Below are 16,250 nucleotides of genomic sequence, written 5' to 3'. Positions count from 1 at the left end.
TGCAAAGAGAGTGATAATCCCTATGCGGTATCTGTTTCCCCACAAGAAATACAATTATTCACTTTTTCTGACATCCGGAATTAACTGAGGCAAGAAAAAACAAAAATATTCCCCAACGGGGTACCTTAGCCCAACTTGGTTTCGGTCTGAAACTCAGAATACGAAAATTTCAGAACGCCGAACGGCACTTGCAACGCTGCTTCTGCATCGGACCATGCGGCAAAAAAGACTGAGGATATGACGTCGGTCATGCGCTTTTATACCCTGACGCTCTGATGTCAGATTTGAGCGCCCATGACCGACGTCAGCCTAATACTTTGGTATTCGGGCCGACCGAGGACAGCGGACTACCCATATGTAAGGACTGCAGCAATGTGAGATGAAGAACATCTATATACAATATGCCTGAGATCAACAAGGTATAAAATGAAACACGACAATCCTAACAGTCCAAATAATTAAGTAAATGCAGATGTCAATTCAATGACATCCAAAACCTTCAACCCAGGATTTTTCCTTAATTTGTTTGGATAAATTTTTCCCTCTTTTACTTAAATTTCTTTAATTGCAACTTCCTTTAGAAGAGTAAGAAAGTCTTCATATTTCAATTCTGAAGTAGATTTTTAGTTTCTTGTAATAGTTTTTCTGGCCACAGCATGTAAAGTCCAAGTTAAATAAGGAAAGTTAAGTATCTATTCCTAATACATTAAAGAGAACCATTTATTTTGTTAAAATAACTATCATTCTATAATGCTTTTAAAAAATATTGTATTATATACTAAACATGTCAAACTAGGCAGACTCTATAGACGCAAACATTACATGAACAAGCCTACCAAAAAGACACTTGCCAATAGCCTCCTGCTCCCATCCTTCTTATATGGGGGCCCATTTTCACCAATCTCCACCAGTCTCTTAAAAATAAATTTCAATCATGCTACCATAAAATTTGCAACTAGCATACCTCACCTGTCACACCACTATCAACCCCTAAAAGAATTAAACTTGCTTGAATTCCAATACTACCTTGATTCCACCCAACTAACTCTAGCTCATAAAATAATTTACAACTCTGACAGCTGCCATGCCCTACAGCACATCCTACAATCATATTCACCATCCCATAACCTGTAATCCACTAAAAAAAGAAGATATGTACTCACCATAATGTTCCATCTGAGTAGTTGTTCATTTGTCCACAACCTGTGGGTTCCGAGATTCGTACAGGATCTGACTCGGCCACATGTTCAGCATTTGATCCAAGCTCAAAGCTCCTCCTCTTACCCATAATGCTCCTGTCTCCTTCCTCCCTTCAGATAGAGTTTCCTGTCCAATTCAGTACCATCACCAAACCCAACAGAGATTCGTCAATACAAGAAACTAACAACAAGGATAGGAGGCACCCTATAGTGATCACCTCCATAATTCTTAGGAGGCACCAACAGTTCACACAAGGCCGGAGGAAGGAGGCAGGGATGGTTAAAGACAAATGAACAACTACTCAGATGGAACATTATGGTGAGTACATAATTTCTTTATCGGAAGTAATTGTCTTTATTTGATCTTCAACCAGTGAGACAGAGTCCCTAGCTACCAGACACCTGGGAGGCCCTCATGGAAGGATATTCCAGAGCACGGCAGAGCCAAAGAATGCCCTGTTCCTGGATACAGTGTCTGATTTATAATGTGAGATGAAGGTATGGGATGAGGACCAGGTGGCTGCAGAACAAATATCACCTAATGAAACTCTGGACCAGAAAGCTGTTGACGTGGCCATAGACCTAGAGGAATATGGCAAGTAAGAAATGAAAAGTTGGACAGATTTATGAAAGGCTTTTGCCCTGTGCAAGTAGAAACGTAACTGTCTGTGCACATTTAGGAAATGCAATTTGTATTCTCCCTTGTTTTGAAAATTTGGAAAGAAGACCGGGAGGTTGGATTACCTAATTAATGTTGGCCTCTGAAGCTACTTCAGGTAGAAAGGATGTATTAGTACACACAGACACTCTTGTCCTTGTGAAAAAACATATAAGGGGTTGGATTGATAGAGCTTGAAGTTCCTAAACTCTTCTGACAGAAGCAATGGCAACTAGAAAGGCAGTCTTCCAGGATAGAAATTGCATATCCACTGAAGCTGCAGGTTCAAAGGGAGGTGAGACTAAGGCTTGAAGTACTAGAGTAAGGTCCCACAGTGGAGTAGGGTCCTTTACCGGGGGTCAAAGAAGAAAGATACCTTTGAGGAAGGCCTTACAAAGCTTTGTAGAGGCTAAGGAAGCCATATTATTCTCCACATGATAATTAGAATTTGCCGCAAGTTGAACTTTGTAGAAAAACTGGTACCGTGCTGAAAAATTCCAGATAAAAATTCCAGCACAGCAGAAACTGGAGCCGTGAAAGGATCTAATGCACGCAGAGAGGCCCAGATAGGTAAAATGTTTCAATTTGCTGGAGTTCACTTTTCTGGTGGAATACTTATGAGCTGTCACTAGAATTATTTTGACTATCATGGGAATAGGAGCAGTCAAGCACTGAGCTTTAGACTGCCCAGGTCTGGACGGGGAATCCCTGCGGGATGAGATATGAGATCCAGAGCTGGATCCAACATCCATGGTGAAGCCACCAGATGAGACCTCAGAGAAGAAAACCAGACTTGGCGAGGCCAGAATGGGGCAATGAGGATAACTAAGATCCCCAGCCTGTGAGCTGTCTGAAGAAATTTCATATTAAGGGAAGAGGAGGATGAGCATACAGAAGACCAGGGGAGACAAGCATGGGAGACAAGTCTCTGGGTTCTTCCCCTGAGGGGAAATCAGAGCGAAGAACTCACTGCATTTTGCATTGGAAGGAGAGGTGAACAGATTGCAGTAAGGCTGACCCTAATTGTGAAAGATCTGTTCCACTACTGACGGATTCAGAGACAAGTCATGAGGCATCAGAATAGATCTGCTGTACCTGTCTACTAGAATGTTGGACCTCCCCAGAATGTGTGTTGCTACCAGAAAATGGCCAGTGGAGATCACCCATTCCCATACTCTCATGGCCTTGCAACATGGGGGATAAGATCTGGGTCCCCCCTGTTTGTTGATGTACCAGACCACCAACATACACTCCGTCAGGATAACAATCATTCCTGAAGGAAGATGTGCATGGAGAGCCTGCAATGCTAGAAGCACTTCCCTCATCCCCAAGACGTTGATATGCAGATTGGTCTCGTAGGGGGACCACCAGCCTTGAACTGTCCTTCCCGAGCAGTGCCCTCCCACCCCAGCTGGGAGGCGTCCGTAGTCACCGTGGCCATGGAAAATGGTGGGGAAAAGGACGTCCCCAAACCAGGTCAGAAGAAAGAATCTACCACCAAAGAGAGTCCCTGCACACTCGAAAGATTCAAACAGGGTGAGTCAATGGAAGATCTAAGAGGGACCATTGTACTTAAAGTGTCCACAAAAGGATCTGGATGTGAAGAAGCACCAAGGACAAGAGACTGATCATGGCTGCCATGGACCCCAACACCCTTAATACTATTTCCGCTGTTGGGGACTGAGTATGAAGAATGCAAAGCACATGTAGCTTCAGACTGCGTATTCTGTCTGGAGTAAGAAACACTCTGGTTCGAATTGTGTCTAATCATGCCCCAATGAAGTCTAATGTTTGGACAGGGGTCAAAGAGGATTTATTGAGATTGATGGCAATTGCCTAACCTCTGGGTTAGAAGAAGAATAAAGGAATCCCTCCCTTGACAAAGTTGATGCCTGGAAAGGGCAGCGAGGAACCAATCGTCCAGGTAGGGAAATACCTGAATGCCCTCGCATCTCAGGTGAGCTGCTACTACTGTGGTGAGACCAAAGGGGAGCGCTCTGAACTGATGATGACTGGCTCCTAGCCAGATGTGGAGAAACCTCAGAGAGCATCTGTCCATCTTGATATGATAGTATGTATCCTGGAGAACAATCGAGCACATCCAATAATTTTCCTGCAAGAAGGGCAGGATAGATTGAAGGGTGACCATCTGGAATTTCACCTTGGCCACAGACAGCTTCAAGGTGGAGATATTCAAGCTGGGTCTTAGTTCCCCCGTTTTCTTTGGCACCAAAAAGTACCTGGAAGGGAGTGGTCTAGGGGGACAGGTTGGATAACTCACTTTTTTAGCAGCCTTGCGATTTCCAGTGCTGCATCCTCCCTGTGCACGGGTGGAATGTCCAGGAGGTGTTTGAGCAGTGGAGGTGGCTCAAAGAATAGGACTGAATAGCATTTGAAAATAATTCATAACACCCAACGGATCTTTTGTTATGGACTCCCACACCATTAGTTTCGTTAGTTGTTCATAGACTAGCTTATCAGATATGTGGACCTTATTTAGTTCAACTGTTTTTTCTTATTATAGTTAGGAAGTTTTATGTAAATTTTCCTTATGAGGAAAAGTTTTTCTAATGCTGCCAAAAAAAAAAAAAATAATAATTCAGAAGCCAGCCAGGAGCATGTCTGTCCTTTTAATCTTTTTCAGGAGGGGGAGGGCAGATCCTTAATCAGGATGACTTTTTAATGTATGTGTAAAGGAGTACCAGCACTCACAGCACTGTACACTGGTTAACTGTTTATTCTCTTCAGGTGTGGATGCAAAGGGGTGTCCATAATGTCTGGGATGGAGAAATTGGCCACGTACTTTGGGAACACAGATTCAGTTTTAAAAGACTAATTATACAGGACAGGGCAATAATCACTATGGTTATCTGCATCTTTTGTGGCCTATGCATCAGTGTAGAATATGTGTGAACATCAGACTCAAAGTACAGTCCAGTCCCTGTGCTTTGTTTTCCACTCCAAAATCCAATTTCTCTGCCTGGATTTTCAGCTGATACCCAAATTTTTCTAAGTAGCACGTAAACAGGAGACCATATTGAAAGATCAGACTACTCTTTTCCTCCTATTGCACTGTACAGAGTGCAGTGCTTATATAAGCATTATTGCTTGTAAGGTGCTGCTACCAGATGTAATTATGAATAACAAATTATATACAGAAATTAGCAACAACCTATTAAACGTAAACAGTGCTGACAAGGTAGACTGGCTTAATGAATTCTTGCGCCAGTCATTTCTCTTGGGTTTTGGAGGACTTCATCACAGCTATTTTAAAAAGTCGTTTGTATAGTTACTGCAGTTTGACCCCTCTTCAGAAACTCAACTCATTCTATCTTCTTGCCTTTGCACTAATCCTACACTCTGAAACTGGCATACTGAAGTTGGAAATCCATAATCCCTGGGTACTCGAGTTTCAGATTCCCTGACTTTCTAAATGTCATGCTTTCTGCATAAGATTCATGGACAAGCTCTCAGGATGGCCCTTGCACAGTATATTCCACTGTTAATCACAGAGTTCTAATGAAGGCTTTAAGCATCTCTGGTCAGTCATGGAAGTTATGAGGCAAAAAAACAAATACACTGGTAACTGCCACCAAAACTGTGACCTAGACCAAAGGAAAAAAAGCAGCTCTTGTGGAGGCCCTGAGTAACGAATTACTGTGATTGCAGGTACTTTTGAAAACATCTATACTTTTCAGGCAACATATGTGAAAATTTTCTAACAATGCATACTAACAGGATATATATAATGCATTAGGGGTTAAGAGAACTACAGCTACTAGGATCATGCATCCTTACTCTGAACATGACACTGCAAGTCCAAGGAGGTTTGTGTACCCGAGTGTTGGACATCAACTCTTTCAAAAGCAGCTATATAACACTACACAGAAGGATGTATGCAAGTGCTCCACCCACTATGGCGTTTTTTTTTTTGTTTGTTTTTAAGCATCATTCAGTTTGTCTAAACAAATGCAGAAGGTGAAAAGTTAAAGTAAAGCAGAAATATCCGAACAATTTAAGGTTACAGGTTAAGCAGTGAGATCATTTCCATTAATTCCATTAATATTAGATGATGCACTCCAGCTAAAAAACAAGATAAGCTTTTTTTCTGATGACTCAAAGACTGGTGCAGCAATCAAAGAAATTACATTAGATACAAATACTTATTCAAAAAACATGCATGTTTTTATATATAATGAATATATGTATACTTGTACACAGTACACAAGAGAAGGGAAAAGAGGGGTTTTATATGGCTGCATCACAATGATACGGATAATAGGAGAAGTAAAGTTCATAAGGAAAGGTAGTGGGAAATAAGGTAAGAACATCAAGTGGAACAGGGATGTTTTAAAACAAACGTGGAATATCCTGTCTAAGTCAGAGGTAAAATAAGGCAATGGTAAGGGAGTAATAGCTGTGCAAGGCCTAACTAAATCACCTTCTACTGGCATCTTTTTATGTGATCAGCTCTCAGTAGTGTGCATGTTTTCTTGCTGCCAATCCGGAATGCTACAAATGGAAAAATGCAGCAAACTCCCAACAGCTAGGCAAGAAGGACATGTACTGAACTGCAAGGGAAGAATAAGGAAAGCCTGTATGAAAGCTGCTAATGGCAACGAACAACCTGGACTGCTAAATAACTCGAGCCCTCATCAAATGAGGAAGGAACTGCAGAACTGAGGGAATGTGACATCGAATGTATTCAGACCCTGGTTGGGGATCGAAATGGAGAACTGTTTCCACTTGCTCCACTAGATTATATGAGCAAATTCCTTTACAGAAACGGAAACATTTGAACAACTCTGCCAGAAATGGTAGGATCAGGGAACATTACTGTAATTGGAGAAGCCATGTGGGCAACTTTATGGAGTGAAATTCCATTTGAGGTTTGTCAAACAAGTAGGACAAAAGCCCTAGCTAAAGATCCAGAAGCCATGGCTGGTTCTTGAAGTGCAGCCATAGCAAGGGAGCCATTTTTCTGAGCCAGAAAGGGGCTGATAATGAAGGCTTTGCATGGACAGGTTATCTGCAGGAGCTTTGAAATCAGGGGAAGAGGGGGAAGGCAAAGGAAAGAAAAAAAAAAACAGAAGTTACTGTCCAGAGTATCCCTTGGTGACTGATCTTGTGGCAGGAGGAGGGCAAAGTAGCTGCTGCTTATGGTGTTACATGGGAGACAACAGCAATCAGAACTGGCAGGATTCATTAAGGAAAAATTTGTTGTGCGGTTACTGTTTAAATGAAAGACCAAATGTGAAGCATCAGAGTAGATCTGCTGAGTCTGCCTGTGACATAGCTGATCCACCCCAAATGCGCAGCCACCAGACTCCCTTGTTATAGCAGCTAGAACCGAATAATCTAGACAACAGAATATGTATACTCTCTTGAGATACAGGTGAGCTATGACTATTGCCATGCATTTGGTGAAAAGTCGGGGGAAGGGGGGGTCCATGGTGAGGCCAAACAGCAAAGCACAGAATTGGTAGTGGCCAGCTTCCAGATGGAAGTGTAGGCACCTCTTGGACACTTTGGTGATTTTTTTTATGTGTAGGTAAGTGTCCTGAAGATCAAAAGAGTACATCCAGTCATTTACCTGCAGACAAGTGAAAATGGCTTGCACTGTGACAATCTCGAACTGGGTCTTTTTTTTTACATACTGATTAATACCACTCAAATATACAATTAGCCTGCAATCCTTAGTTGTCTTTGTAACTAAAAAGAATCTGGAATAGACTCAAGACCCTCTCTGGTCCGGTGGGACCTCTTCGATGCTCTTTTTTTCCAAGTTAATTATTTCTTTTTTTGCTGCCTTTCTCTGGTGGGGTAGAATGTCTTAAAGAGACATGAAGTGCACTTTTGGGGTTATTGAAAACAGGACAATGAAGCCCCTGGATAATATACTCCTCACCCATTTTTTCCTGAGCAATGGCAATCCCCGCGTTTCAAACAACAAACCAATCCCTGGCTGCCTCCGAAGGAGAGCAATCAGGCAATCCTTCAGGGACACTGAGGCTGCTTTACAGATAAAGAAATCAGAAAAAAAGCAGGAGATGTGAAGATGAAATCTGGACATGGAAAAGAAAAAGATTTAATATGGTGTAATATTTATGCAAAGGAGAAAGCAAAACTAGCCAATGCAAAAAGAGCAGCACCAAAAATATTCAAAGAGAAATACAGGCAAAGGATCCTAATATGGAAAACTTTACAATACAAAAAATAAGAAGACAAAGAAAAAAATAGAAAAGGAGATTAGTAATGGAGAAGTTAAAGAAATAGAAACTGAGGTTATGGAGTGCCTGGGAATTGAATGATTCTGTGGAGAAAATCTAATTCAGAGAGCACCACAAAAGGATAGAGCAATGGATATCCAAATTAAGAGGAAACCAGTGGAATGGTAAGCAATTGGTCAGGTCCCATATAAAAATATTTTGGAGCCTTCCACAGGAAACCAGCATAAACATTAACTTGAAGCTGTACAGCAAGGGAAGGAACAGGAAACTGTGGAAATTCTGATGCAGTCAATGTTGAGGAGTGAAAGGCCAGTAAGTTCCCATATGACACAGCAACAAATGGCACAGGATGAAACTGAAGAGAATATGCCACAGGAAGATGCTACAAAACTTTCTACAGAATGCCCAAAGGAAAAGGAAAATAAAAAAAATGTGCCCTCAGTTGAGAAGAAACGGGCTAAAGGAAGAGTTGCTTGATTTAATAACGATAGACAAACATATTAAGATCAATGAAATAAATAGACTGCAGGTCAATAAAAGGCAAAAAGTCAGAAGTTTGATAAAACAAATGAACACAGTAATTATGACTGTCCATAGAGAGCCATGCGATATAACAGAGGTAAACAGAATATATTACTGTGCAGGTAAATTAATAACTGATAAAGTTCTACTGCAAGGAGTAAGCAAGGTAGTGAGGGAAAGGAAGGAGAAAAATCGAATACCATCATGGAAGTATCGAATAGCAGTTAAGACAAGAAGTGTCACTGTTAGAAGAATATAGAAGAAGGAACAAACCAACAAAAATACTATGAAAAAGAGAGTAATAAAAGAACAAATAACAAGCTAAAAATCTCAGCACAAGTGGAAAAACTTAGAAGATACAAAGATAAGTATAACGGAAAAGTACAAAATAAGCAATTTATTGATGACCCAAAAAAGTTCTATTTAGAGTTGGGAAACAAGGTAAAATGAATTGAAAGAGCACCAAAAAATAACAGATACACTTTGGAGAAGTATTTATGAAGATCCTGTGGAACATAAAGATGGTAAATGGATAGAAGAAGTAAAAGAAAGAATAAGAAGTTTAAAGGTACAGGATATGAAACTGGATGAAGTAACAGCCAGACAGATTGAAGCAAAGTTAAGAAAAGCCTCCAACTAGAAAATCCCAGGCCCAAGTGAAGTACCTATCTTCTGGTTAAAAGTATTAACATCTTTGCATGAAGATTTAGCTATGAGTAAGAACTATTTATACACGCACCATGAACAGGCACCAACCTGGCTAACAACATGAAAATCAATGCTACTACTTAAGAATGAACCTGCAAGCTACCCAAAAACTATAGACCAATAATTTGCCTTCTGACAACATTTAAACTATGCACTGGAATTGATGCCGACAGAGTTTACAGTCATTTAGAAGAAAACTCAATTATGGCAGTAGAACAAAAGGACAATAAAAGAAAGTCATATGGAACAAAGGATCATCTGTTGTTAAAGTCATAGTGGAGAACTGTAAAAAGGGGAAGAATCCAAGTATGGCATGGATTGACTAAAACAAAGCATTTTATAGTATCCCACATTCCTGGATAAAAGAATGCTTAAAAATGTATAAATCAGACCATACACACTGATCGACTACATTACAGTGACCATGAAACAGTGGCAGACCACTTTGCAATTAAGCCATGATAAAGGACAAATTATTATTCCATGGATAAAAATTCAAAGGGGGTGCTCTCTGTCACCACTGTTATTCTGTCTTGCCCTTAACCCATTAAGCTGTCTACTTAGCTTAGCACATGGCTATAATTTGGCTCCTAAAAAACAACAAAGTCTAAAGACTTATCTTCTCTTTGTCGATTATTTAAAACTGTATAGCTCATCAGATGAAGTGAAAGCACAACTGCAAGTTGTCAAAACTTTTTCAGATGATATAAGAATGTCACTTTGTCTTGATAAATGTGCAAAAGCAACCTTTAAAACAGGAAAACCACAGCACCAAGAAAACATCAGCATGGGACAAGAATGTGATATAAAAAAACCTGAGCAAGAGGAAGTGTACAAATATTTGGGAACTGATGAAGGATCAACAATAAAACATAAACAAATGTGAATAAAACTTAGTGAGGAGTACTTTATAAGACTTAAATTAATCCTGAAAACAGCATTAACATGTAGGAACAAAATTTGCTCTTCCTGTCCTAACTTACAGTTTTGGAGTGATCTACTGGCCCAAAAAGTGTTGGACAGATTAGACAGGAAAACACGACGGATGCTTCATGCTCACTAAATGATTTATAAAAATCTGTGCATACCAAGATTATATATTCCTCCTTCTGAAGGAAGGATAGGCCTCCTTGAAATTGATTACATGTATAGATCTGCAATCGTGGGACTCCACACACATCTACTGACCTCACAAGACCCAAACGGAGTGAAATTATTGAAGCATGAGAATAAATCTAAGACGACTTCTCTGCTTAATCTAGCAAAAGTATATCGGCATCAAGCAGGAATGGAAATCAAACCATAAGTAGATAAAAATCATGCAGCAACTGAATATGCCAAAAAACAACAGAAAGAATATAAGGTAAAGAACAAGATAAGAGGGAAGATATGTGGAAAATGCATAAATATAGATGCAAGTATAGAAAAATTCTGGAAGAACCTCATGTTGAGCACGAATGAACAAAGGAATGATTAAGGAGAGGCACATTCAAACAAAGAGATGAAAGGTTAATAATGGCGGCCCAAGACAGTGGGCTACATATGCACCAGTTTACAATGTCCATTGAACATGTGGGAGAAACAGGCAAATGTAGGTTTTGTAAAACCGAACTGGAAACTGTTGCACACCTCATTGCTGGTTGTGACATACTAATGGCAGAAGGACTGTAACTGAAAAGCATAATAACGTGGCAAGAAAGTTACATGGGGGATTGTGCAAACATTACAGTATTGATGTGTCTGAAAAACACTGGAAACAAGAGCCACAAAGCATCATGGAAAATGATGAAGTCTACATCACATGAGATTAACCGTTACCAACAGTTCAAAACAGGGATGCCAGAAAACTGAATATACTGGTCCATGAAAAGAAAACAAAAGTAGCATTGATCATTGAAATCGCCACACCCAGTAGCATAGAGAGAGACACAAAGTCATAAAATATCAGGATTTGCAGGCAGAAACAAGGGCAATGTGGAAGAAAGATACCCAGACAGTCCCAATAGTAGTAGGAGCAACGAGTCTTATAAAAAATAACATCAAAGATTGACACATGGACTTTAATCATACTTTGACTTAGGAATGGGGTCCATTCCATCACAGTATTAGAAGCCCAAAAGACTTGAAATTAAAAAAGAAAGAACCTCTGAATCTGTGGTTTTGCAGACCCCCCCCCCCCTGCCCCCAGGGCAGCATTCACTAAAGGGGCCTCCTCTAAAGCTGAAACCCCTGTATGAAGTGTGGTCAAAGGGAAGACTGCTGGGACTTTATTACGTAGTGTAACATGGGCCTTTTCGGATTCCTGTTGTAGGATTTTTGATGCATCACAAATAGAACTATGAAGGCAAACAACATTTTGTCTTCTTGCTCACTCTTCAGTAGTTTCTCCAACATTAAACCTAAACATCAAGGATCTGTTACATGCAGCATTAATAAAAGACACCGTGAAGTTGCCTGCAAAATTGTGGAGAGAGAAAGCCAAGCATGGTGCATCACAGTAATGCCTGTTCCTGATGCTCTAACAACTCCACTGGCTGCATTAAGTTTGAGTCTCATGGGGAGGTTACTAGTAGTTATAGTGACCACTTGACTCTCTACTTGTTTCCTAGACTCAGAGGTTGCTAGCATTCTCAATGAGTCCAAAGCTTGTTCAGCTATGTCTCTTTGGAAGAGAATCATATGAGTAAGATAATTTAACACATGCTTGAGGAGTAAACTTGCTCCCCCATTCTGTCCATCAACTGAGACTATTTACTGGTAGGATGGACAGCAACACTGTCAGACATCTTTCTCTTGGTGGCCACTGCTGCAATAACGGAATCCAACAGAAAGCTCTGAGCCATTGTTGCCTGCCCTTTGTCAGGTGTGTGTGTGTGTGTGTGTGTGTGTGTGTGTGTGTGTGTGTGTGTGTGTGTGTATGCGCGCGCATGCAAACACACGTGTGTGTGTGTGTGTGTGTGTGTGTGTATGCGCGCATGCGAACACACGTGTGTGTGTGTGTGTGTGTGTATGCGCACGCATGCGAACACACGTGTGTGTGTGTATGTGCACGCATGCGAACACACGTGTGTGTGTGCGTGCGTGTGTGTGCATGCGCGCGTAAATGCACGTGTGCGTGTGAAGGATTCCGTTTGCCATCCATGGTACGGCTTCAGTGAGTTTGGCACTTGCCATGCCCTCCCAAGTGTACCATGTGGTCAGCAGGTGGTGGTTCCATCTAGTAGGTAGAAGGGGCAGACCTAAAGGCTTCAAATAGGACTTTCTCATCTCAAATAGGACTTTCTCATCTGAGGAAGGAGACTGAGAACCAGGATTCCCTATGATGCATCAATTCGAGGATCTTGTTCAATCAGGCATCCCCAGCAAGGGACTGGGAGAACCCTTCCCCTTCATTCAAGTTAGTGTCAAGTGTGAGTTACTCCACTGGAGAGTAAATGTGCCTCATTTTGCAGGTTTGGTTTCTGGCTAGATCTGGAGGGGAGTCATTTGATTCTCTTGAAAAGTTTATGGGGCCTCCTTATGATGCTGGTTAAAGCCCTCAGGTCTGCTCAGTCCTTGGGAAGCATGATGAAAGGATGGAGGAACAAAATGAAAGGTGCCAGAGGGACAGAGCCTAGGTTGAAGGAAAATCTGCAGCCTTTTCTGTAGAAGAAATAAATTATCCTCTCAATGATGTCAAAATCCAGTGGCACTGGAGACCTTTAAACTGGTACCATATAATTCCCGACCAAAGTGGACGTCAATGGTACAGAGGCATCAACACAAACTGGATGGCTCCAATATTGAGATCAGAGCTGCTACCTCAAACACCAGGGACCCTGATACTGAAAACAGCAGTGAAATAGCTGGAGTTGAATTTGGCTGCCAAGGGCCATGCACCGAGCTTCCTATAACCCAGGAGGTCTCTAAGTCAAGTGAGTCAGATGAAAAAAAGTCAGTGTCAAGGAATCCAAGCCAGTCAGAGAAGACCTGAGAAGTTGCTAAAGAGACAATGACTCAGAACTGCCAGTGCTGAAACAGACCGAGAAGATGCGAATGGGAGGACACCCATTTCAATCTGCACTTCAATAAGTCTCTCATTATCCTGTCCCAGTCTAGCTATGAGGCAGTCCAGAAGGACACAGTAGACCTGATGGAAGAGGGAGGTAGCAGATTTGATGGGAAAGGACCTGGAGAGCTCTTTCCCTGATAAGCAGCTACTGGATATTCTCTTTGGTGCTCAATCATTGACAGCTGTGGTTTCTGTAGGGGAGGGGCACAGCACTGAAGAGATAGACAGTAAAGAGATCATCAATAATGACAGTGGTCGTAGATGGTCCAATCAATCAAGGAGGTTTTACAGATAGGGAGACTCTCAACTCTCCAGGTTTCCTTTTTCCTTTCATTTCTTCTCAGGTTTCTCTTTGTTAGCAACTTCATCTTCTTCTTTCTCTGTCTTTGGCTTTGTCCCTCGGTTAAGTGTATCCTGTGGAAGAATTATATGGTCATAGTGGCCACATTTCTTAAAACATATGTCCATGGTAAAAGAAGAGAGATAATCAAGTCAAATTCTATAAACCACTGAGAAAGCAGATACCAAAATAGCTAAGAACAATAATGCTAAAACAAATTCCACAGAAAACCCTATTAAGTGAAGACACACCACAGATTAAGGAATGAAAAAAAAAAAAGACTAAAAGAAGCAACAAGGTCTCCATGTTGATCACTACGTAGGGCAGAGTTAAACCTAATCAAACTAACTATGCATACTTTTTTCTCTAACACAGAGCGCAAAAGAAGAGAGTCTGTGCTAGCAGAACAGTCTATTAAATTGAAGGGAAAAGGATATATTTATCTTGAGAACTAGACTCTCAATCTTGACTAATTAACAGGCAAACCAGATCTGTGGCAGGGTAAGGGACAGGTGTTTTATGGGAGTAAAGATCAAGCTGGTAAAGCAATAAAACTGCAAGACTGGATCAGTATGGTGGTGGATTTCCTATTAGCTGAAGCAGATGGGCAGGATGACACATAACCTGCAAGTTTCATCCTTACATCGCTATGTCATACAAAAGAAACAAAATTTTATTCAGGTAAGGGCTTTAGATTCCATCTTAAATAACATTTTGCACTTTTTCATTATCAGTTCAAAACAGTCAAACACATTCTATAAATTAGTAGAGAAGCTGCTAACCTCAGTGAGTGGACACAATAAGGAAGATCAATACAGCAATCAAAATTTGCAACAAAGAAGCCAGGACCTCCAAAATGAATATTACTCTCCATTTGGAGCAGACAATACTGAACTAGCTTTAAGACTACAGCCATGACTCAATACATACAAAGCATGTGACAAATGATGAAAATTACAAAGAAACAGCATTAAAGAAATATTCCAACTCACCTCTCGCCATGTTCTTAACATCATCACATGGACAGACTAGGAGAAAAATAAATAAAACCATAGTGGGGTGATTTAAAATTATATCCTTTCCAGTCAAAGCATTTCACTGAATAATTACATTTTGCCATACAGTTACATACATATAAACTCATATGCAAACACACACACACACACACACACACACACACACACACACACACACACACACACACACACACACACACACACACACACACACACACACACACACACGCACAAATCTGTGTACACACATATAAACATTAATTAGCTGATCTTGCTGTGGACCTAGCCTGCCTTGTTGCTCAGGAGTGCAAGAGCAGGAATGGACTTAGAGTTAAGGGCTGCTAGATCAAAGAAAGGCACTGGCCATTAGATGAGCAAGCTATGGCTCTGTTGTGGATCCTGCAGTGTTGGTCACTTCCCATCAGGTAGTGAGGGGTCAAGATAGTACTCTTTCCACATAATACTAGATCAGGAGCGCTTCAGAGGTGTAACACTGGCAACTACCTTGAAGGCTGCATCTCAGGGGGACCACTTTAGACAGCATTTACAGTTAAAATTTTTCTTGTCATATGATGCATGTTGCAGAATTTGTGTGTTCTGTGGATGTTACCTGCACACACACAATATATATGCACATAAAACTGAGAAAACACTGGTGAAGATTATTATTAAAATAACAAAAAAACTTCCAGAGGCATCTGTAAAACTAAAATAAAAGTAGGTATAACACAAGAAGAAAGAAAGCAGCAAGTAGAACCTGTGACTGAGCACGCTTTCATTCTTTAAGAACTTCATCAGAATAAATAAACTGTGCAGATTACAAAGTTTAAATAGTGTAAGAAAACCAGACAATGTTTAATTTCAACCTATCCTAAAGTATGGTTTCCAATGTAAACAACAAAGCAACACTCTAAATGGAGGCAGAATCTTAAGCTTTCCAGTTCCAATTTGCAGAGACATGCAAGCTATTAGAAACATTGTTTCTAGAAACTGGAATATTGTTGCAAGCTCTCCTACTATATCTGAACTGCTGGGTAGACAGCCTATGTTTTCATACAAAAGGACACAAACTTTAAGGAGCTCTTTTGAGAACAGAGACTCACAGCTTTTTAACAGGAAATGTTTGCAGTGTTTCTAACTCATGTGGGATGTTCAAATGCAGCAAATGTATCTGTTGTCAATATATATGTACAGGACCTTCCTTTATATTTGAACATATTAATTTCACTGTTACTTTTTCCCAACACTTTGACTGTAAATTCTTGCAACATTGTTTATGCAGGGATTTGTGATTTGTAGTTTTTTTTATGTTGGAAAGACTAGTCGGAAACTTTCTGATCACATCGAGGAGCATTGTGCTGCAATTAGAGGCAAAGCAGTCACAATGCTTTAGCTAGAGCTGCTAGACATTCTGCAGCTTGCCGTGACTTTGTAAAATTCCATTTTATTGTTTTGGAGCAAGATGACTTGTTTTTGGGGACTACTCAGCTCTACTGGAAGTGAAGGAACTCAGAAGGCAGCTCCGG

The 16,250-nt window shown here is 40.7% G+C and overlaps 1 protein-coding gene across 1 annotated transcript in view; it reads right to left on the bottom strand.

The window, feature by feature from the left end:
• Window positions 1-16,250, bottom strand: part of VPS8 (VPS8 subunit of CORVET complex) — a 2,195,799-nt gene that overhangs the window by 1,522,550 nt on the left and 656,999 nt on the right. The window contains exon 11 of the mRNA XM_044075401.1: window positions 14,701-14,736. Within this exon, the coding sequence (XP_043931336.1) occupies window positions 14,701-14,736 (36 nt within the window). The remainder of the gene's footprint in view (window positions 1-14,700; window positions 14,737-16,250) is intronic.

Source organism: Protopterus annectens, chromosome 6.part1, assembly GCF_019279795.1.
Source record: "Protopterus annectens isolate FY-2018-M chromosome 6.part1, PAN1.0, whole genome shotgun sequence".
NCBI lineage: Eukaryota > Metazoa > Chordata > Ceratodontiformes > Protopteridae > Protopterus > Protopterus annectens.
The sequence above is the reverse complement of the archived record's forward strand: the minus strand, read 5'-3'. Positions and strand labels throughout refer to the sequence as shown.